The sequence below is a fragment of the Nyctibius grandis genome, chromosome 8, assembly GCF_013368605.1.
Source record: "Nyctibius grandis isolate bNycGra1 chromosome 8, bNycGra1.pri, whole genome shotgun sequence".
In the NCBI taxonomy this organism is placed as follows: Eukaryota; Metazoa; Chordata; class Aves; order Nyctibiiformes; family Nyctibiidae; genus Nyctibius; species Nyctibius grandis.
In genome coordinates, this window is record NC_090665.1 from 22,631,294 (window position 1) to 22,655,194 (window position 23,901).

The 23,901-nt window shown below is 38.4% G+C and overlaps 1 protein-coding gene across 4 annotated transcripts in view; it reads left to right on the forward strand.

The window, feature by feature from the left end:
• PIK3CB (phosphatidylinositol-4,5-bisphosphate 3-kinase catalytic subunit beta) overlaps positions 1–23,901 on the forward strand; it is a 138,843-nt gene that overhangs the window by 72,117 nt on the left and 42,825 nt on the right. For 2 of the 4 annotated variants that reach the window (XM_068406030.1, XM_068406033.1), the window contains exons 5-7: positions 1,563–1,663; positions 7,444–7,564; positions 21,325–21,510. In XM_068406030.1, coding sequence (XP_068262131.1) covers positions 21,358–21,510 — 153 coding nt within the window. In that variant the 5' untranslated portion in view covers positions 1,563–1,663; positions 7,444–7,564; positions 21,325–21,357. The remainder of the gene's footprint in view (positions 1–1,562; positions 1,664–7,443; positions 7,565–21,324; positions 21,511–23,901) is intronic. The other 2 variants (XM_068406031.1, XM_068406032.1) reach the window with 1 other exon arrangement.

Sequence of the window (23,901 nt, forward strand, 5' to 3'; positions counted from 1 at the left end):
CCAGTGGGAGTTTTTGCAGTGTTTTTACATCTATGACACACTAGTGAGTAGAGAATGCATCAACAATAAGGGCCATATTCAGATATCCTGAATTCTGAGGAAAAACCTAGTCAGTGAGAGCTATGCACCTTAAGTCTTCCGGAGTTTAAGCCAATCAGAGGGAAATCACAGAGGACTTCATAAACTTTAGAATGGCTGAAAATGACCTTGAGTTCATTAAATGGATATAAGATTTCTTTATCAAAAAATGATGGTATGAAGGTAATTTTGTTCCTTAACAAGTCCTTGTGTTCTATGTTATGCCCAATAATTAACTTGGCTTCAAAAGTAGGTTTTAAAACAAAAGTATGGGGCGTAATTGTGATGTGATACAGGACCAAAAGAACCAATGCTTCAGTGACATCTCACAGGTATAGGAGTTGCTGTGCTGCTGGCAGTTAATGGTCCCCCTCCCTGAGACTTGTGCTTTCAAATACTGCTTTAGAGGTAATGAAAACCCACGCTGAACCAAGTTTTTTATTATTGCTTGCAATCTATTTTAGTATTCAGAAAGATGAATTTTAGTAGTATGACCACTGAGGGTGCGCAGTGATTGCAGACCAGTTGATTGGCAGTTCATTAACTCTTGCAAACATCTGTCCATGTTGCAAGGGAGGTGGATTTGTTTGCACCTGCCTAAATTACTGCTCAGTGGTGAACTTAGCTCAGCCTCAAGCCTTCGAGCTTCACACTGTGTGTGTGCACATGTACACGCGCATATACGTATGGATTTCTTGGAAGAGGAGCACTGCTGTGTGACCATGGCTTCTAATTGTTCACTTCTGTAAGCCAGGTTTAGTGAACCAGATTTAGAAAAGCTGCAGCACTGGCCTGGAGGTGCAAGTGTTCTGTGGGCTCTGGGAGGAGGTGGGGGAACTTGCATCTTCACATGGATGAGTCTGTTCAATCTAAACTATTCATTTCTTTGTCACCAGCTTTGGACCTACTGAACCAGTTGTGTAATCACTTGTGCCCTAAACTGGATTGGAACTGGAAATGAGCTGGAAAGTGTTACTCATTTGACTCCATGTTTATGAATCAATATATAAAGCAAATCTAAGCACTTGTTTGTGAGTCATCTGAAATCATAAAAACACTGCTGTTTTTATAAAATGGTCATGTGCAGTCGAGAACTTTGTGCTTTTTTGAACTATAGAGTACCCTCAGATCTAGTACATTCTCCAGCCCAGAATCTCTCGTAGGACGTTTTGGTGTTCTGCAGTTGTCATTACAAGTTATGAGCACTGGCAGCCAGCCTTCTCAAGTACTGAGCGCATTTGCAGTGTCTCCCACTTAGAGACTTTGCTAATCTTGATTTCAGCACACTGCTCTCAAATCAGAGAAGGGCTGATAGCCTAACAGAATGAGAGAGGAAAAATGTGCCATCTACTAGAGTCTTTTTTTGTTAAGCTCCATTAACAGTGATGTGTTCCTCTTCTGCTTTGCCCAGAGGCATTTATTTTGAAGGTGGCAAAGCAGAAGAAAACATTCTGGGAAAATAACAATAAATTATTTTTCTTTAGGTTTTTGTTTGCTGATCCTAAATTGTGCAGGTGATGCCTTGCCATCTGGAAGTATCCATTCTTTGCTCTTTTTGTTGAAGGTCCTTCATTTTCCAGTGCCGGTAAGAACCCTAAGTCTTTTGCTCTTTTGTGGACAAAAGGTTGTCATTTGCCTTACAACTTAAATCATATTGAGTTCTAAACTACAGTGATTACTGGGCTACTTAACCCTGAGCACCATCAGGATATATCACTGTGAAAGAGGGATTTCCCCCCTCCCCGAAATTAAATTCAAATGTCAATAACTGACACCCTCTTAAAATGAGCATTTTCAAAATAAAGAGTTGATAAACACTTGCAAGATCTTTTTAATACTGTCTTACAGTTCTAAACTGAAAGGAATTCAACAGCATGTGTAACCAAGTAAAAAAAAAAAAAAAGTGATTTATTGTAGAGCATATTAGTACGTGCTTGTGTGAGTGTAAATTTCTTTTGAACAAGGCAGTTGGATACTGAAGGGGATTTCACAGGGGTGAGCCATAGCTCAGTGAGGCTGGCTCTCTGGGTAGAGTGAACACGGCTTTGTTAGAGGGTGATTCATAGCAGCTGAGTACAGAGCTCCTGCTCTGAATCACCCACTGGATAAACGTAATTACGATATCGAGTTCTTCTTAATGAAGATGTGTGACTGAACTTAACTTCAAATCACGTTTCTAACTGTTATCTGTTTAACTTAAAGAATAACACTGACCCACATTTTCTAGTTATTCATGAAAATGCTTTGTAGTCTTTGTTTTGTCTGCCCTAAGGAAAAAGAAAGGCTGTAAACTAACTTGTAGTTCTGACATAAATCTCTTTTTTAGAACTCATTTGTGTTAGAGCTTGGTATTCTGCAGTTTCTTCTTTGCTTGTTTTTCTTTTTTTTCCTGTGGGTGTTTTTGTGTGATGAGAGCTTGTAGCTATATGCCTGTTTTGTTTTGATTAAAAAGATTTTGTGAGAGATAGGTGGGTTTCACAGAGCAATTGTGTTCTGCATTTTAAAGTGACACCTTTCAGAAAAGGTTGAGGCTTTTTATTTGTGAAGAGTATTATTGTTTTTTGACCAACCACCAACACCTGTGAAAGCAGAACACAAGAACACTGCTGTGTGTCTAACAGTATGCTGTCCATTATCAATAAAATATTTTGTCTCTTGATATTTGTGCAGAAATAAGTGCCACCTTTAAAAGGTCAAAACTGGTCTCTGCTGTTGAAGAAACTATGGGCACTGCATAATTAAGATGATGCTTATGTACAGTTCTACCATTTGGATCAGTCTGCACACAACACTATGCAATATATAGGAAACAATTCTTTCAGATTCAGGCTTTAACTTGCATTTTCAAGATGTGCAGTATGTGGAAGTCAGAAGTCGTTGTGATTTACCCAAATGTGCACTGCTGCAAGGTCTTCTTTTTCTCACTGTTTTAATTCCTGCACTTGGGTTCTAATGGCTTAATTACTGATAGTGAAAGTTCTTGAAGAATTTTGTGCCTATTATTGTTGAAATTTAGGACTGAGAAAGGAGGGAAAATAATGTGTTTTTTTATTTCTTAAGATTTTTTTTGTTTGAAGGTATTTGGTGTATTTACTGATGGTTAATCCTCCTCTTGTCTCAGATTCGGTGAAATGGTGAGTTTTTTCATTGCCGAGAGGATGCTACAGCAGCTAATTGAGCTTGACATTCACTTGTCCAATCTTCAGTGCTATTGAGAGCATGAAATGCATGAGACAGCTTTGAGATAGCTAAAGATGTGAACCAAAAGCTATAAAATACCCTAGCTATACGTTTCTCTATGTATTGCTGTCAAAAACATCTGCTAGTGCTCACAGCGCTGGTCCTGTTGCCTTCCTTGGTGCATTCTTCCAGAGTAGGAGATTTATTTGCAGAGAGGAAGATACTCAAGAAACTGCTGTATCATGTCATTCAACCCACTCAGAGTTCCTTATCCTGAAGCAAACCCGGAGTATCCTCTCTAACAAACGATTTCTTTGTGTGCTCTGGCAGAATTTGCAAAGGAGCCTGTCTCATGGGTCTAGAAATTGTTATAGAGTAGAAGACCATAGGACCGCAATTAGTCCAGTAATTTCTGTGTGGCATCTTACATTGCTTATGAATGAGTTTTTCTTTTTTCTTTTTTTTTTTTTCTTTGCGAGTAGCCTACTTCCCTGCCTTATAATTGTTTCTGTTCTATATTAGATGCCACACAGGAGTTCTAGGCAAAAGTTTCTTGTATGTTTTCTCCCTTTCTGGTACAGTTTTCTTGGCTGTACATTCGTAAGTGTTTCTGTGGGCATAAAGAAGTACAGAGGGTAGCTATAGAACTATAGGAAGCTTTACTGTATTGTCACAGGCATTTTGATTGCTGCCACACAATTTTATGATTCCTGAATTATTTAATAAGATTGTTAATGTTTTTTTTTCTAAAACAGTTATGATTTGCATAAAAACAGTATCTATGTAACAGAGGTGTAATGAAAAGATTCACAAAAATAATTATTTTGCAAAATAAAACTTCTCGTTCAGCAGTTGCAAGCTGAAATGGAATACGATTTCTGTCGGGTCCCTGGTGGTACTTTGTGTAGAAGTGGTGCGGACCCAAGGGCGAGTGCCCAGGGTGGTTTTGTGTTGTGTTTTTGGCTGAGCGCATGGTCAACAGAGACCCACGAAGGAGGCTCTGCTGGTGACGTCCAGGTGACAGTTATATTTATCCCCTGTTCCCCAGAGAGATGCAGTGGGAAAAGGTGTGCACTCATCAGAGGGTCCAGTTTGTGTTCACTGCCTGAGGCAGTTGCTTCAAGTCTTTCTGATCTTTACTCTGTTCCCAGAGATTATGCTTCCATGTTTCTGATGTAGTTGGAGTTCTCACCAGCTGTTTAGGGTAGTTAAAAGGCCAGCAGAGCTTGTACCTTGGTCTGTTAGGTAATATAGTCACCAGCCTTTGAAAAATTTTCCACTCGTGCTTTGAAGGTAGAAAGTGTACTGGCATATGAGAAGTTGACCATGATGTGATCTGCAGTTACGCTGATAACCATCTCTTGTAACCTCTGGTCTGAAAAACGAGAAATGTTGGTTAGCTAGAAGAGTAAAGCTTGCACACTGTCGTCCTGTAATGAAGGATTTGTTTATATTGCTTGAATATAGCAGTGGGTAGTTTGTCTGTATGCATCAGAAGTGTTTTGAGGTCGGGAGGACTAGCCGTTCCCCTGGCTATGCTCAGTGTACAGTTGGTTGCAGAGGCGCAACAGGAAGCTGATTGTCAATGTCATGTCTGAATTGCAGGGGAGATGCAAACTACTGTGAGAATAGAGGGGAAAAAGGACAGAGAGCTGTAGGGAAGCGAGCAGAAATCTAGCAAGCAAGAGACTGCGGAGAACACAGGAACTGATAAACTGTGACAGGAGCTATTCACAATGTACTGACTTGTTAAATGTGTACAATTTATGGACCTTAGATATTTTCTGGGTTTTATGCATGTGCCTAACCCTCAGATTGGATGCCAGTGCGTTGACGACTGTGCTAATACATGTTTCTTGTATTTCTTACCAAATTCTGAATAAGGCATGAGGAGCATTAGCTCTCTTTGCCTAGCCAGTGTCTTAGAGATGAATACAGTGCAGGAGGTTGACTCTGTCTAAGATGGGAATGATTTGAAGCATGATAGGAGCCAAGCAGCTGTCTCCTGTGCCAGGTCACAGTTTGCACTATGTGGTGTGAAGAGAAAGGAAACAACGAGAGAAGGCAGCTTGGAGCAGAAATTGCAGCACTAATATGACCGCCTGCTTTCTCGTCTGGTACTTGAGTTATTTCACAAATTGCATTTTATTTTTTTTTAATGCTAGCCGTGTTTGGTTTTCTTTTTTTCAAATGCACTCTTAGTCAAGAAATCTGACATCACATCAGTGTTTACATTGTTCCCATTTATGAGCTTAATAAAATGGGTAGATAGTATGGTATAGGGAAGGAATAAGGTCCCATTTTTTCCCAGTGTTTCAGTGCTGATATTGGAAAACAAGCATTGTGTATTTTGCCTGTGATTCCTACATGGCGTTTGGGAGGCTTCTCTTTGGTTTGCCAGCCTCTATGGAAGCGGTTGTTGTTGTTGTTAGGGTAACGTTAGGTATGTCATATATACCACCAGTGGCATATACGCAATTTCAAAACACCATTCTTTGCTATATCAGTGCTGGTAGGTTTTCCATTAATTTAGAATGGCGTGTTAGGCTCCCACCCATCTGATTTGGCATCACATGACTAGTTAATTAGTCAGAGACCTCTAGAAGGTTGGGATGTCCAGTTTTTAGTTAAAGTAATGTCCTGCTTCTGCTCTGGGGTGTGGTACTTCAGATGTACGCTGTGTCCCCTCTTTGAGGGGCCACAGATGATGAAAGATTGCTTCCTCAGGTGGAAGTTCTGGAAGTGATGACTGTTTATCTTGTATCTATACAATGATATGTTTCACACCCCCTCCTAAGCTCCTGCCTTCTGGCCACTTAGCTTTTGATGCTGATTTTTCCGACTCCTAGACACAAGTATTGACATGGCTGTAAAATGTTAATGCCAGATTGGTACTTTATCAGCATTGGTTGTAAGAGATTCACACTGTTCCTTTGCCTTTGCAATTTCTAAATCGTGTAAGCTGCCTTCGATTTTTTCTCTAGTCATTCCTTTTTGGCTGTTGCATGCTGTAGGCTCCTAGGCTTTTAATCATGAGAAGCTTCTGGACCAGTTCGTACTTTTATACACCACAAGGTTGTTTTCAAAAAGGTTGTGCATGGAGCAGTAACTTAATTTTTTCAGACTTGAGCAGATGGGGCAGCAGCTATTTTTTCCCTCAAAGCCCCGAATAAATCATAAGTTGCTTCACAGTGCTCTATGTGCTGATCCCTAGAGAGGTTTCTGCTCTGTGTGGGACAGAGGGAATGACAGCCCTTCCTTCCTCATCATTGTACTGCATTGAGGTTCCCACAAGCACCGTGTGGATCTACTTAGTGTGGTTTAGAGAAAAGAATTGTTTATGGGAGGAGGAGCGTAGTTACATGCCTTGTGTTTTGTGGCTTGGCCTACAAACCTGTAGATACATGATCAGTGCAAACTTGAGAGCACTGCTTTGTTCTCAGGGGGTTTTAAAATATTTTTTTGTTAATTTCACTTTACTGAGGAGCCTGGTATACAAGGTAGAGCTAAATGGAGATGATGTCTTGGCTCTGTGGAGACATTTTGTCCTGTACAATCTGCATGAACGTTGGTAGGAGGAACCTACTGAACCTTTCTCCTGCTGTTTCACAAGTTGAGTTATGAAATAGGAAGATGGGATCAGCTTGTATGGCCAACTCAAATTCTCCACAATAGAAACTACAGATGACATTACACTCTTTTTTTGAAAAAAAAAAAAAAAAAACAAACCAAAACCAGCTTACAGCCAACTATAAAAAGAGAGTGTGGTTAGAGAGTGAAGGCAACTCTATTTCCCTTTTTTTTGGTCTCTCATTGCAATGGACGTCTGTTGATCTGATCCAAATTGAGTGTAGCAAAACTTAAAAATAATTGTAGCAGCTAAAAAAAATGTTTTTGACTACGTAATTCATGATTATAGATGCCTATATTGTTAGAATAAATGGTATCTCCTACATATTTTTTCCTTTCTCTTTTTCTTTCTGGTAACCTAGTGTTTGAGGATTTGACATTCATTTAATTGTTAGACTGTGTAGTTGTGTAATGTGAATATGGTGCTGTAGTATTCAAAGAGAATGAAAATGTGTGGTTAGATATTCCTGCACAAAAAGTTTATGGAGCTATTAAGCAAACTATAAATTGCTGATTTTCTCATTTGGTTAATTATATTGTGTTTTGCTTTTTTAGGTCACATTTAGGTCATCTTGTGGAACCTTTCGAGAAAACAAGGGTAATAGTAAGAAAACAATGTTTAATAAAAGCATCTTCAGTACACAGTCAGACTGAAACCAGGAACAGGTTCTCTGGAGTAAGTACTACAGTTGTTTTTTTTGTTTGTTTTTCTTGTAAAGTCAGTAGCATGGTTATGAGGCTATTATTGTACTTAGCTTTGTTATAGTTGCATTAAAAAAAACAAAAATCAGTGACTCCATACTCAAGTCAGTTGATCAGCTGGTAATGGACACTTTTGGACTCTTATTGAAGCATCTCCCATCTTGGAAGCAGTTGTATCTTAGGAAATTTAGGTGGGCTTCAGATTTTTCTCTTGGCTCCTCTGTATTCTGAGTATAGTTTTGAGCAGGAAGTGGCCTAGTATAGATGTAATTACATGTAACTCCTGATTTGCTGGCAAATGTTAAAGCCCTGTCTGTATCTTCCAGGAAATTTTAAAATATAATTGTATTTTTGGCTGTAACTTTCCACTCCTGGCATTTTCTGTGCGACTTTAATATTTTTGTTGTCAGTATTTTAATATTTGTCTTGTATTGCAGTTTCATCATCCATCAGACTAGCATAAGTCTTCAATTTATAGCTCTCAGTTATGTCTTGTCTTCACTCTTTCTAGTTAACTTCTAACTTTTGTGAATTCTAGGCTAAGACTTGCTTCTCATGATATAAGAAGCTTAGCTACCTAACTCAGGGTCTGTGGATTGCACCTTTTGTTACCTAAATATTTATATACTGATACAATGTAATTCTTAATTACTGTGTGCTTCCTTTGCTTGAGATGGGAAATGTAATCATTTTTCTGTCACCTCGTTTGCATCAGATTGTAAGATGTTAAGCATATTCTTCTAGAGGTTAGAAACTGGGAAAAATCTGCATTACTTTCTGTCTGATGCAGATTTTACTCATGCTGTGTGATATGTGAATGTAATTCTGCAGGAGTCATTGTAAATACACTTGAATGCATGGTTAGGAATGAAAAATATCTGGCCATTAGAACTGAAAGGGGGTGGAAAATGGTTTTAGTTTACAACAAGTATATTTTGGCATATTGCTTTATTGTCAAGAGGAAATGACTATTCTTAGCTTCTTCTTTCAAAAGGGATGTGTACATGGTGTCATAATATGGGTAGAAAAATGTCTGTGAAACCTAGTCAGGCAAGCTAAACTTCTCCTAGTTGGTATTTTTTCAAAGTATTTTTAACTGGAAGAGTAACACATTTGGATTGACAACTTTTTTTTTTAAAGGCAGGAAATAAATTATTACAAAATTTCAATTAAACACTGATTTAAAGAGGTTGATGTGTGTGTTAGTGTGTAGCAAATGCTACAATTTTAAGTGAGTACATGTAAATTTGTATCAGTTCCTGATCTCCTCCATATGTCAAGTGGGTGGTAAACATACATACTTGTGAAAGGTTCTTGTAGCACCTGATGCTTGAATTCTGACCTCTGAAGTTTTCAGAAACTGTGTTGTGTGAAGTTGTTTGTCTTTTGCTGACTTACTAGACAACGCAGTAGAAATGCAGCCATCTGTCACAACGTGGAAATAAAACAATACCGATTTGCTGCTTACATGCTTATTTTGACAAGTTAATTCTTGACTCTGGTAATCAAGTTACTGAAACAGATGGGCAATAAAGTTGAAACTGAGCTCTCCAAACAAATGAAATGAAAAATGTCCACTGGAGACAGCTTTAGTCGTTTTAAATCACACACAGGCTGACGGTAGGCACAGGACTCGCTCATGTGTTCAGTAGCCAGTCAACTTGTGTCTTCTGCCACCTGCCTCCCCCCCCTTTTTTTAAGGGACTTAGAGAATTCAGGTGTTATAACCTAAAATTGATTCTAATTTGTCCTTTTTGAGGAAATATGTTTGACCCTTTATTCTTGTTTGTTTTGATATGGACATTTATGTATGCTTGTACAGATTTAAGTCATCACACAGTCTTTTGCAATCGGAATCCTTCATTGAAGTATTAAAAACATTAAAATAAAGTGTGAGTAGCGTCTGTATTCACAGATAAAAACGCAGGTGGGGTTCTCACGAAGCCCTGAAGGCCGCTGCAGAAGCTGGCGGCAGGGGAGCAGCACCCCGCAGAGCCCGGCCCGGCCCGGCCTCCCGCCACGGGTCCCTGACGGAGCCTCCGAGGGCGGCTCCTGGCGGCGCGCCCTGGCGGCGGCGGGTGCTCGCGGCACCGCTCGCCGGCTGGGGGCCCTCGGAGCCGGGAACCGGCACCGCTCGCCCGCTGCGGGCCCTCTGAACAAGAGGGGTGCTCCCAGACTGGAGTGTCCGGCGGAGGGCAGCGGCTGAGGTGGCTGGGGGCCGCAGCTGTGACGTGCGGGGACGATGTGCATGGCCTTTGTTCGGAGAAGTCAAGGAGAGAAAGGTCTTACTAGAGTTTTTCACTGCCTGAAGGAGGATTATAGAGGAGATGTGGCCGGATGTCTCAGGTGGAGGGAAAGACAGAATGCAAGTGGCAGAATGCACAAGTTGCAACAAAAGAAATTCCCATTGAACATAAGGAAAAAAATTTAACTGTGAGGGTGGCTAAGCACTGGAGCGGGTTGCTCATGGAGACTGTGGAGCCTCCATCCTTGGGGACTTTCAAAATTGACTGTGCAAACTCCTAAGCGACATGCTTTAACTTCAGTGTTGAAACTAATCTTGGGACCAGATGACTCCCAGAGGTCCCTTCTAACCTAAATTAGTCTGTGATTCTCAGATAATCTGATTGTTTTTGTCCCTATGATGATGGCCAGGACTACTTTTGGCTTTATTACCATTAACTTCATGACAAAGGTATTGATGGTGTGTGATTTTTAAGATTATTCTTTTCTACCAATGACATTATATTTCAGGTGTCTTGTAAATAAGTGTCATGAAAAGATGCATAAAATACATCGAAGTATTTCATTAGACTTTTAATTGTTGCGTTTCTTTCAATGCTTGTTCAGCATTGAATGTCCTGTTTCATAGAACAAACAGCTGTGAACAGCCACCTCTAAATCTGTGCAGTGGGTGACATTGAAGCTGGTGTTGGAAAGAAAACTACTGCAAAAATGCAAACCAGATCGCCCTATGTAAGAAGACTGACCCAATCAAGCTTGATTGATGAAGCTTGTAAATTATTTTTTTTCCCTTAAAGGCATCTTTCAAACTTTTAGTGTCATTGACATCTCTGTATATGAGACTTAAGCACAGTCTGCGTGTGTGATAGCTCCGTGTTTTGGCCTGTGTGCCCTCCTTTTAGAAGAAAATTTCATTCCTAATTAATTTTACACTGTTTTTAATTATTTCACTTTTTACCTCTCTTTCTAGATGCATACAATCTGTCTGCTGGAGATTAACCCTCTTTCCTAGAGGCTTTGATTGAAATATCAGAAATAATTGAAAAGTGAATATTTTAGTCCCTGTGTGAAGAGGTATCTATATATAGGAAAACCTCAATTTCTGGTCTTAACTTTTTTTGTACTAGAAAGTCATCTAGCTCATAATTTAGACATGTAACTTTTTAATAGCTGAAGGAGATAGTTGGCTGCTGGTGAAATTTGATGGTCTAGGTCCATTTGTGCAATTCAAAAGGAGAGGAAATATTAACCATTTATATATATCCTGTGTTGACATGGTGGTGTCAGGGCAATGGCTGGACTCGATGTTGCTAGAGGTCTCTTTCAACCTGATTGATTCTGTGATATTTAAATGTCTTGTGAGTGGAATGTTTACTCCTCCTTTCCTCTGTGATTAGTGTAGAACAAATTACTCTGAGTGGTAGAATAGGCAAGAAAATACCAGAGAGCAGAGAACTATACAGATTTAATATTTTCTGGTTTTTTTTTTTTTTTTTTTTTGTAAACTAGTGAAGTTCTTGTACAATTCTGGTACAGCAGTGGGGCATGGGGACCCTACAGTTTACTCAGTACAGTAAATCAATAAGCACAACTCCAGATTATTAATGCACCTTTTCAGATTCATGACACATGTTACATAGTCTTTTGAATAATAACTTGGGCTGTTATAAAGCCAGACCTTTAGGGCTGTAGTTTTATGTATCATTTTTGAAAATGAGCTTAAGAACTGTAAAGTGGCAAGCCGGCCCTGGGCTGGAAGAAACTGTCACTCTTCCTCCACCATCTCATCTTGCTTCTGTTTACATCTTCACTTTGCTGGCACAAGCAGTTATGCAGCTTTGTAGGAAACTGACTCACCTGTGTTAAAATGACATCTTTATTCTGTGTTAAGGTAGTTCTGGGTTAAGGTACAGGTCTTTCTCCTCCTTTCCCCTTCAGTCTGACTCCCCAGTCCTCTTTCTTCCCTTGTGCCAGCTCCATTCACCTTTTTTGTTAAGCTTGATTTTTTTGTTGTTGTTTAAAATATCTACGTGAGCATCCCATCATTTAAATGTTTAGTAGAATATTTTTCTAATATTAGAACTCAACATATCCTAACGTTTCATGGTAACCTTCCCCTAGTACATAAAATATCTACAGTAATCTGGATTACCAAAAGTGAATTATCTAGGTTGTGAACTAACCAGGTCTAATCTTCTCCCAGATCTTTAGTCTCACTTTACTATCCTGGAGCATGCTATACAGAATGCATTGGTCTTCATGTTGGGTCCCACTCTGCCTGCTGCTATTTAAAACTTACCAAAATATCTGAGAGAGCTGTTTACAAATTTTCCTAAAGGTGAATGTACCAGCTATGTTCTCACAGCCCAGTTGACATAGAATACTGGATTATTTGGCTAGGCTTCTTGCTTCCTTTGAGTTTCTCTTTCTTGTCTCCCTGACTCTGTTGGTCAAGGTGTCAGATTAACTGTTAGTTGTATGACAGTGCTTTTCTAATCTGCTGTTTTCTTCCATTTCTTTACGTTCCCCCCCCCCATCTTGACCATAGCAGAACTGGATTCCAGTGAGGCTGAAAGGGGATGTTTCTTATAGTGGTCTCAGCTTCAGTGTGATCCAGTGATGAAATGCTTCTAAAGACAATTGCAGACAGTAGCATTTAAATGTGAATGGAGTTTTTCTTGCTCCCTGAAACTCACTTTAACTGAACATACAAAAAGATGGCCTGAAACTCCTTATTTTTATATATATTTTTTAAATGTTTCTATATAGTGATTTCAAGATAGAGCAAAGGATAGTCATGAATTAGCTGTGAGAAGCTCTTACGTTACTTTTGTATTTTGTGTTCATTACGAATGATTGTGAATTGTCTGCGGTCTATCAGAAGGCTGGGACTTAAGTTTTATTCATTTGTTGGTTCATCATGAATAATCTTTGGAGGGAGCAGGAACTGTATTTAACTTGCCTGAGTATAAAGTACTGAGAGTAAGAATTTCCTTTTTATCCTCATTGTTCAAACAAGTTCTGATAAGTCTTCTGAGTTTGGAATGCCATTTTAATGGTGGTGTTCTCTACCTGTAGAGTTGCTTTGCAGGAAGAATCTTCTGAAGACAATAATCTCATTTACAGCCAGTTTTTAAATTACACTTTCATTGAATCATACAATAATTCCATAAGAAGTGATGGACCAGAGGGTACCTAATCTAACCATCTTGTTCAAATCAAGTTGCTTACAATTTAAATGAAAATTTAAATTTGAAACCAGTTGACACTGTTTGCATTTTTTTTTCACATATCTCAAGTCCTGTTCAAGTAAATTGTAAATTAGGTGCGCAACACTTTCTTGAAAACTGGGCCACTTTTTATATTAGATGCATTAATATCAAAAGTAGAACTCCAATTCATTGTGGTTTTAAAATCCTGGCTTCAGGTTTTAAAACTCAGTGTGTAATGCTGTGGGTACAGCAGAGGAATAAAGCTACAGAAGATGAACAGGCAAAATAATCAAGGACTGTGGAAAAGAATTAATTAAATTGTCTTTGTGGAAAATTAGCTATATTTCATGAGGAGAGTGAGAGAATCTAGACTTGAATAGCGCGAGACACCAGTGTTGGTATCCCATCTGAGCACTGTGAGGGAATGACATTTAAATAAGGGCCTTTCATGTTTTCTATACATAGATATTTTTAGAAAACTAAATGGTGATATTTTTATTCTGATTTTTGGAGGAATCCTGACTAAAGGGACACTTAATTTTCTGTTCCATAGGGCCAGCTCATGTGGCAGTTGAACTAAACTGCTGGGAAATATTTATAGTACCACATGATCTTTAAAAATAACTTCCCAGGCTACACTGTAGATGTCTTGAATTCTTAAAATCTTTGCTATTTTAGCTAGATAACCATGACATTCCTGGAGTGGAAAAATCTTAGCTTGATGATTCAGGCATTTGTATCTATAATCAAGTTGTTTGTATTTACTTTTTAAATTTGTAAGCAGTTTAGATTGAAATTCACCTATGCAGCTGTAGAAGGCCAGAACCTTGAGTGGGTTCACTCTTTGGGGCAAAATAGTAGTTTCAGTGGCATGGTATGAAATAACATACAAAATAAATTTTAATTGTCAGTGCATTAGATCCCATCTTTAAAAGAGGGTCACTATTGGTCCTGTGTTGATCTGTGAGGTCTAGTGAAGAGAAAGTACAGTTCTTGGTAGCACACGCATTGCTTAGCATAGGTGCTTTCTCTTGTCACGTTAAACCTTTAAACAAAACCTAGGTTGCAATTCCACGTTACACCTAATTTCATCCCTGTGACTGCTGCTGGAGGGTAATGGCAGTATTCTCAGCCCACCCTTGCTTCAGATATGGTGCCGGCTTGTCACAGGGTGAGGCAGGTAGTTCTGTGAGTTGATGGAAAACTATTAATGTTTGTTCGTATTGTTTTTCCATTGTGTGGCTAGAGAGGTGGGGGTAACCAAGAGAGGGGAAAAGCGTAACAGCACTGCTTCTGCCTGTAGGCTGCCCTCAAAGTGAGCTACGGATAAGGTGAAACTGCGTGCAGGAAGGAAAGTGACTTGGGAGAGTCAAGCTGGTGTCTGAAGTGCTCCTGTTACAGTCAGTGTAAACACAGTGGAAGTCAGCAAAACGGGAGTCCTGGGCAACCCTCTGAACCTGCTGCCAGTGTATTGACTGCAGAACGGTCCTCTTGGACCTGTGAGCTCACGGGCTGTGGCAGCAGCTCTGAATTCATTATGATTTTCAGAGTAGAAGAGGATGTAGTTCTACAGAGCCATGAACTGGCACACTGATCTAATGTATATATTTGACTTCAGAGGCTTCAGAAGAAATCAGAATTCTTTCAAACATAAAGGAGGAGGATTTTTTTCCCTTTTAAAAATGCCATTCTAAAGTTTCATAGGACATAAACCCTTCCTGCATATTCTGACTCCTTTTCTCTTTGCTGCTAGATTCTTTCCGTCACAATTCTTCCTTTATAGCTTGCTTCATCTTTTTATAAGTACTAGATGTTTACGTCGTTAGAAAAACGATTTACAATGATTATATTGTGTAGTGCTTAGTTTTCTCATACTTAGACTATGTGACATGCTGCTGCTGTTTCCTAGAAAAATTACTGTGGTCTGATTGTCATCTAGTCATGTTCTGGACAGTAAGAGACTGCTAAATACACTGTTTCTTGTGTGTCTGGGTAGGGTGGCCCGTTTCAACTGCTTTCACTGGCACTGCAAGACCTTTTAAGCCCCTTGACTGCCACATGACAGAGCAAGCAGTAGATAAAAAGCTGTATTGATCACAGTGATGATCATCTTGAATGTGGTGCTTAACAGTTGTAATAACTTATTATATAAAGCAAAAATCTGGATAAGCAGAGTGGATCTAGTTTTGCATAATCAAAACAAGCTATTTCCTAATATTTGTCCTTTATGTAAACATTCATGTTTTTAGTGAAAAGAAAAATAAATCCAGGTTTGTATTTAACCTGAAGTAGCTGTAGAATAGTTATGTGCCCTTAAAATGCACCCATAGTTTGAAAGAGGTGGTGTAAAAGAAACTTATTTCTTAAGGAAACCGACTTTTCATATGCACGTGATTTCTTCTCCTCCCCACCCCCCGCCCCCCCCCCCCCCCCCCCCCCTACTTTTTGCCATCCGTTTGGGATAGAATACTTATTTCATCCCGAGAGAACTGTGACCACGTTTCAGGGATAGGTGACATCATTTCACATGTACAACATCTCTTCTACTAAGAATTGTCTGAAGACTACGTTTTCTTGGTGCTATGAGGCAGCCCAGGAGAATAAATGCTATGAGAGATAACAGGGTGTCAGAATTTTTCCTCTAACACTCTGTATGTGAGTGTTTATATTTACCAGCTTCCTTGCAGCTTCTTTTACTTGTTTTTTAATTAGTATTCTTTTTGAGTATGATTCAGGATAGTAGATTGAGTGTTGCATTGGATTTACATTGATGTTCTCTTAATAACAGAAAAAATACACCTCAAAGGATGAGTGCTAGGGGATTTGTGGGAGTTCACACGTAAAGGAGAATTTCCAAATTAATGACATAGTGTGAAATTTCATAATTGGTGCATTCTTCAAAATGTTGGTTTTAGAAGAACTTACCTGACGTAGATTAATGCTGTATGTTAATAACAGTTCATGTGGATTTGCGAGTAGTCTTTAATGTCTAAGTCTTTGGCTGATATGATAAATTATTTTCAAAAGAAAGTTTAAAAAAAACAATTGTTTTAAAAAACAAACAAAACACTCCCTCCACACACACACACAAACCCCACAACAAAACAAGAACAGCAGTGAAGAACCCTGCGCCTGCAAACACATAGCTGTTCTCAGTAGCTGTTCAGGGACTGTGGTCTGTTGGCTGGTCCCTCCTACTTATAATGTCTGATTATCTTCTGATCAAGGTCACAATACAGAGGAAAGACAGAAAATTAAATTCTGTAACTTTCACATTGATTTCACAGAGGAAGTTCTCACCCTCTGCAGGAATCCATAATGAAGACAAAAATAGCTTACATCGCTTCTGTGGTGAAGCAGTCCAAGACAAGTGAATGTTTATGGAAGACATCAGTGATGAAAAGCTGCGTGACTTACTGTATGGTTCACTAGATTCCTCCCCTCCTTTAACCTAGCTGAAATTGTGTTAGTGTGAAGTATTCATTTTGCTTTAGGCATTTAGTATTTTAATTGTCTTTTATTTGGGAATTCTTTCTCCCTGTGGAAAGCAAATGAAAGTGTTTTTTCATGTATTGCTCAAGTTGCTCAAGATCTGGGCTGCTGTCAGAAGGGATGGTCCTGCCCTGCTCCTGGCTAAGTGTTACCACCACCTTCTCTCTGTGTTCCTGCAGTGTGCCTGCTTAGAAAGCTGGTTTGACTGAAAACTAACTTTAAAGAAAAGTAATACCTAAAACCTCCGTTGGATCGGTGTTCTGATCTGCTGACAGAAAGGGCAGTATGATCTTCTGTCAGTTTTAGCCAGTTGTAAAACTGCGTCTTGAGGCCGTAGTTATCTGAAGCTATGACACAATTTTCTTTCTCTTTTTCTCAGTCTGCAGATGTTCTAATCTGTGTTCCATTTCTTTCCATTAGTCTAAGCAGTTCTTTCAGAACTGCTGGTATACTAAAATACAAGTTGAGCTGTTTTGAGATTAAGAGAGTGTGTGTGTATATATATATATACACATATATACGAATCTGAAATACGTAAGTCAAAGTTTAGAGAAAATTTACACTTCACATGGGAAGGTTCGAATGCTGTATATCAATACTATGTACCTGTGACTGAGAAAAGCATTTAGTATTGGGCTTTGCTGCTATTAAATTCAAATATTAGTTGATTAGATGCTTGACTAGCCAAGACTAAGTACTGTTTTAATTACTTCCTTCTTTTGAATGACAAGTTGTTTTTACTGTGACAGTAGGCAAGAATAGCTATGAGGTTAACAGCCTGAAATAGCTTTTTATTATTATTTTGGTGGTTGTTTTTTTTTTCCTTTAGCTGGAAGTTGTTTAAAATGTCTCTGGTGTTATTGCTCCCAATCCAGATGGCTTTCTGCCTTTGTTTCAGTTACTAGATGCGATATTGTTCGTTAGTCACTAGTGCCACCACACATTTTGCAGTTTGGCCTATGACTCATTCTCACGGCTGTCTCGTGTTGGCAATCAGTGTTATTCTCAGTATAAATACTTGTTCTCTCTTGACCCCGTGATGTCAGCTAGTGGTGGAAACTGGGTGCTGACTATAAAAGACACTAACCTGTTTCCTTGAGGAAGGAAATATTAAGTAAGTGCCTGAAAGCAAGAATAGCTTCCCAGCATGCTCAGATTGGCGTGATGATTCCTCTTCCCTTTTTAATTGAAAAGGGAAATGTAATTTTAAAAGATTCTGATGTCTGTGTTGGAAGTCTGTAATTGTAAACAAGTATCTTACAAGAACTTTGTATGCATTGTGGTGTCTAGGTTATAGGGTATGTAACAGCATTTTTAAGTCTTGCTTCTTTGAACATTTAAAACTCTTGTTGATGCACTGAAGTGGTTTCCACGATTGCAAATGTTGTGGAAAAAAATCCAAAAGAGGCTGAGAATAGAAAAGATCTTATGCTGAATTAAAACAGAAATTGTGAACAAAATAACTGCGTAGAACAGTTTCAATGTTTTCCTTTGCTGCTGTGCCTGTTAAAGTGATGCTTTATAATGGCCATGCCACTTTGTTTTACCATGATGACCGCATAAAATAGCTGAAAATATACTGTGTGTGTGTCCAAGTATGAAAAATCTTTAGTTTTAGATAATTCAAATGATTTTTCTGTGACTACTGTTGTCAGTTACAGCAAAATTGCGGCCAAGATTTTATGGGTAGAAGTTGCTGGATGGTGGAAAAGAAATAATATCCCATTGAAATAGTAGCTTGCTAAAGATAGTGATTGGTAATGAGGAACTACATATTTTCTCTCAATTTTTGGGTAGATCCTGTGTTATTCTAATAGCGTAGTCTGTAATGCATGACGTGGTTAAATTTTATTTATTTCTTTTAGACAGTTTAAGAGATCACACACTGTGCTAAACTTCCCACACCCATTGATGAGTGAAGGGATGCATTTGTAAAGATCTGGTAATTAAGATAAAATATTTTCATACATGATTTGTGATTGGCACCAGGTCTACACCCCCAGCTCCAGTTCTTTTTATTTAGATTTACTCTGGTGCAGCACAGTGGGTTTTTTTGGGAATGAGGACCTGATGGTGATAAACTATTATATGATGATGATGATGATAGGAGCTCCCTTGCTGTTGCTTCTATTGAGGAAAAATATTTTCCTTATATATTTATGCTTTCAGAAAAAGTTAGAGGTCTTTTGTTTGCCTTTAATGAAAATTCTACTATGTTATTTATCTAGTACAAGCAAAATACTAACTGATCCGTATATTTAGGGGGGGTAACAAGATGTGTTGGCAGCAGTTATGCTTGTGTAGGTCCTCACAACTTTGCTAAGGCTGAATGGAAAGGTTTTGAAACGACCTGGGTCTCGTTATTCGGTGTATTTACATGGCAGTTAGAGGCGAGACTGAAGCGTGTTTGTCTCATATGTAAGTCAGCTTTGAACTGGTAAGCTGATGATAGCTCGGCTGTGGTACCAAATAGCTGCTTTGAGTATTTAGCTGGGCTCCATGTGGGTTTGGGACTTGCTATTCCGCTGGTGACTGGTAAGCTTTAGGAGATTTCAGTTCTTTCTAGCCAACCCTCTTTCTCTGCTGGAGATTTTCATCTCCTGAATTTTTCCAAATGCCAGATGAGCAATTTTGTATATTTACGGTAACTGGAGGGATAGAAACCAGTACTGAGGAATGAGGTAAAGATGGGCTGTGAAAGTGGTGATTTAAATTATGCTATTTGTGTGACAATGATGATCAGTAAAAGTTAGCACTGAACAGCCCTTTATAATACCTACAAAATATTAATAGCTTGTTTGTCAACGAAAAGTTAGGCTTCTGTAGTAGTTGGCATATTCTGTTATCCATTGTAGGCACATTCAGCTTTCCCCTGTGCTTGCTTGCTTATTTATTTATTTCATTGCAAGCTGTCTGTATCAAACAAGGGGTTACAGAGAGACTTTCTGAAGTACCACTTCTGCATTTCTGGTGTCAGTTAAGGACGATGATGCGCATGACAATGAATTGTTTGATTTAAAATGCCTGCCATTTTAAAATAGTTGAATTTCTGTGAATAGGAGTATCAAACAAATTTAACTCACTATAAATAAAGCATTAACTCCTGCATATCATAAAGTTTGGATTTAGTAGCTGTTTTATAAAGGAAAAAAGATAAGCTATAGAGGAAGGGGAACCTTAGTTATGATGCAGTTGGTCTCCTGGAGTGTTGTGTGGGTTCAACTATAGTGTGTTATAAAAAGATTTCCTGGTTGCTTGTTTTGGGGAAAAATAGTGATCAAGTGCTTTGGGATTGAAAAGCTGTATTCATGAATGCATTTACATTGGGAACATTTGCACAGCATGATAATTATCTGTAATTCAGTGGTATGACCGACTTAAGCAGTCTTGGTTTGTATCTAAGTATACCTTTGTTATGTTTAGCACCTGTAGAAAGGATTACCTTTGATAATGGATTTTGCCTAGTGCCTTATCAAAGGGGAAAATAATTGTGTGTCAAACGGACTTTTTAGCAATGTAGTCAGCAGTAGTGACTGGATTTCAAAGGCTGTTGTGCTAATTTTTATTATTTTTTCATTTGCCAATGAGCTTGTGTGAACCTGCTCTGTGATGTATAAAGAACAACAGCCCAGTGCATTGGTTACATCCTGCTTTTTCTGCTGGTGCTGTAAGAGGGGGAATACCTTCAGTTAAGCAGAACATGCCTGATTTCAGAACAGGGAAGGGATCTAGAAGAGAAGGGAAGGAGTGATAAAAGCAGTGGAAAGCTGTAATATTAGTGGAATTGCACATTCTGGCTTATTATTTTACAAATGGTGATCTCGCACATCTCATGATGTCCAACAAGAATTAGAAAGGTGTACGAGTAACTTGTCTGTATTGGACAAGTGCTTTACAACAGTGTTTTACAACACTTCCATCCCTTTGTCAGCTGAAGAGCGTTGCCTGGATGAAGAGGAAGGTAGATACTTCAGTGAGTAGTGATTGAAGGGAAAACACATCTTTAGAGAGTGATAAGCAAAAGATAAGACTTGGAAGGTCTTGTGGAAGGAAAAACTAGTGGTAGCATTAAGAGTAAATAAAAACGTCTTGAAATATGAAGGGCAAGTCATCAGGAAGCCAGTGTAGTGAGTTGAAGTAGATCACACGAGGGGTTTCCCTATACCCTGCAGTGGATGTAGCTTATGCAGTGGGTGGAATTCATAGATCATCTTTCTTTAAGGGTGAAAGCAAAGTGAGATAAATGTCTTCAGAGGAAAATGTCACTTTCTAATACAGTTGAAGATTATTTTCCTGCTATTAATACAGACTTCCAAGTTGAATATGTCACTCTGGCCACGTTTGTGGACAACTAACAGGAAATTTGCAAAAAACAAAATTATGAAATTGATCGTGTGTTTTCATATTAAATATTGCCAGGCTTTGTCCAAGAAGTTTGCTTGGATTGTATTTTATGCAGATAAATAGTTTTAGAGAAAATCTAAAATGAATTTCTAACTTTGTTTTAGCTAACCTCTAATTAGTTAATTTTTTCTTGTATTACTTTGTCTTAATGATATAAACATCTCAACGATAGTGCTTTACCAGGCAAGTGCTTTTATTATACTAAATGGAACTAATGAGTAAAACTACACTTATGTGTTTGCAGTACTGGCATTTGAGACGCCAGACTTGCGAGCTGAGCTGTACAAGCAGACTTACGTAAACTTTCCAAAGGCTTTAAAATGTGTGTCTAATTATAGAAGGTTAAGTATACTGAATTTTAATTTCTTTTTTTCCCCCTAAGGCCATGTGGTTATGATATTACTGAGATTCCATAATGCCTCCTGCAGTGACAGACAGCCTTGATATCTGGGCAGTGGATTCACAGATTGGTGCTGATGGCTCAATATCTGTGGACTTCCTGTTGCCCACTGGAATCTACATCAAACTGGATGTCCCTCGAGATGCCACCATATCTCATATTAAACAGGTAATACCAATTGGTTAACCTTTACCAATGGTGAACTTTAAAGTTAACTTATATTTGGAATGAGTGCTGTTTCTGATTTTTATGTGCCTTTTGGCAAATCAAGTAATGAATTTGAGTAGGCATAAAAAATAATGTATTGAAGGCACATGCATAGCAGATTGATTAATAAAGACGTCTATATCTCTGGGGGTTTGGAATGTTTTTGGGCAGATGGCAAGGTTCGGAGAAATTACTTCTTGCTGGTGGTTATGCTTCAGAGACTATTCTAATAGCTCTGTATTAATACTGTATTGCTACATCTAAACCTTTTTTTAACACATTGGTAATACATTGTACATTGATTTAACATTCCTCTGATTAGTATGCAAACAGGAGACGCTGTGTCTAATTTGATTTTTAATATAGAAGTCACAGATTGTGCTTCGCCTTCTTTTGATTGACACCAAAGATGGATGCTTTAAAAACTACGTATGCCACTCCTTAAAGGTTGTGTGCAAGTGCCTTGTTAGGGCGTCACTTAAAAAATGAGGGAATACTCGAAGGGGAGATATAAGGAAATAACCACAGATATTAAAGAAAAACCTCCTGACCTTTCATCAGATAATGGCTGTGTGAGGGCATTTAGACAAGTTACTGTGGAATTAGGTACTGGGTGGATTACAACACCAAGTAATCTGCTCATTAAGCATAATAACCTTCTAAAAGAAAATAAAGAAGTGTGATTTCTCATGCCATTGCATTGCCTGGTAAATAAGTATATTGTTTTTCATTCCTATTCAGTCTGAGAGTGTTCACTTGTTTATAGAAATTATTTTCTGTGTATCATATAGCTTCATATAATTTATTGTACTCCTAATTTGAAACTTTCTGGACACTGAAGTATTTTTTATTTATGCAGTAGCCCCCGTAGTATTTTAGAAGAAATGAGAGTGCCACTAGAAATTGAAGTGATCCACTTCACTATACTATTGAGTATAGTTTTGTGCTATACTCAATACTTGACGTTTTGCCAGTCAGAATTATTTCATTGTTGTTTTAGTAAAAGGGTAACCTGGGCAACTACAGGTTAGTTCGTGGGTAAGATAATGGAATAGCTGATAGTGATTTCAACTGATGAAGAATTTAAAAACCAAGTGTGTAAGTGACGACAATAAGGGACTTGAACTAAGCTGCCTGGTTTTGTTGGTGGTTGTGACACGTGGAAGCTTAACATGCTATAAACAGGCACTGTTGATACTTAGCTGTTTTTCGAAGAAAAAGAATGTTGATCGTAACTGCAGAGGTCTTTCATGGAAATCACTGTGTTTGAAAACAAACAATAATGAAGGCTTTGACGGTGTACTGGATTAGTAGCTTGCTCCCACCACATTGCTGTGACAAGCCCTTGTGGACCCCTTGCATGTATAAATAGAGGACTTGAGAGCAAATATAAGGAGTTTATCTCATGTGTGAAACTGCTAAGATTATAATAAGAGAAAAGAAGAAAAATAGCCAATTATTTGAGGGCTGAAATATTTTTTGTTTCTGTAGAGTTTGTAATTCTACCAGGCCAGTACTTTGGGTGATGGCAAATGGCAGCTTTCAGTGGAAGTCAGTTTCAGCGACTGCATGGCTTTTTAAATTTTTACACTCATTAAGGGATATAACAAGTACCAGTAGCCCGACATTGAAGTTAGACAACTCAGGAGGAAAAAAGAAAAAGGTACAGATTTTTAATCAATATAATTAGCTATTGGAGAAGAACAATAGGCAATAATAGATTTAGTCTTTTGATACCTTTGAAGTTGGAATTTTTGCTCTACACCAAAGGTAGTTGCCAGATCAGCTCTCACCCAGCCACGCAAAATGTACTGGAATACATCTCTGGAAGGCAGAATTCAGTGTACAAATCTGTGAAATACATGCAGGTATGTTCAGTTTGGCAAAACGAGTTCAGTTCAGCTTCAGTTGTTTGAGAAGAGATTTATGCTGTTGTGTTATTGATCCTGCAGTTCCTGTTTCAAAATAAGTTTCAGAAACAAATCCATAAAATGTAAACTTTTAAAATTAGGACAAAAATATTCTTACAGATAAAGATTTGAATAGTATTTAGGTCAGGAGAGCTATTTTACTTCCAATTTTGATTTCTGCTAAGGATTTGATCTATTTTATGGTTTGATACATTGTGTTACTTAAGCTGTAATCTACTGCTTAAATATTCAGTTTAGTAAAGCATTATTTAGTGTACTGTGGGTGACTGACGTATCTTAGTGGCCTGCCAGTAATTTACAAATAAATTTACTTTAAGCTTCTCCAGACAACAGGGAATTTTTTCATTCAGGAATTAGTTCCATAGCGGGAACTTGTTCTCTATATATTACAATAATTACTGGAAAAAAGAAAGTGTAGACG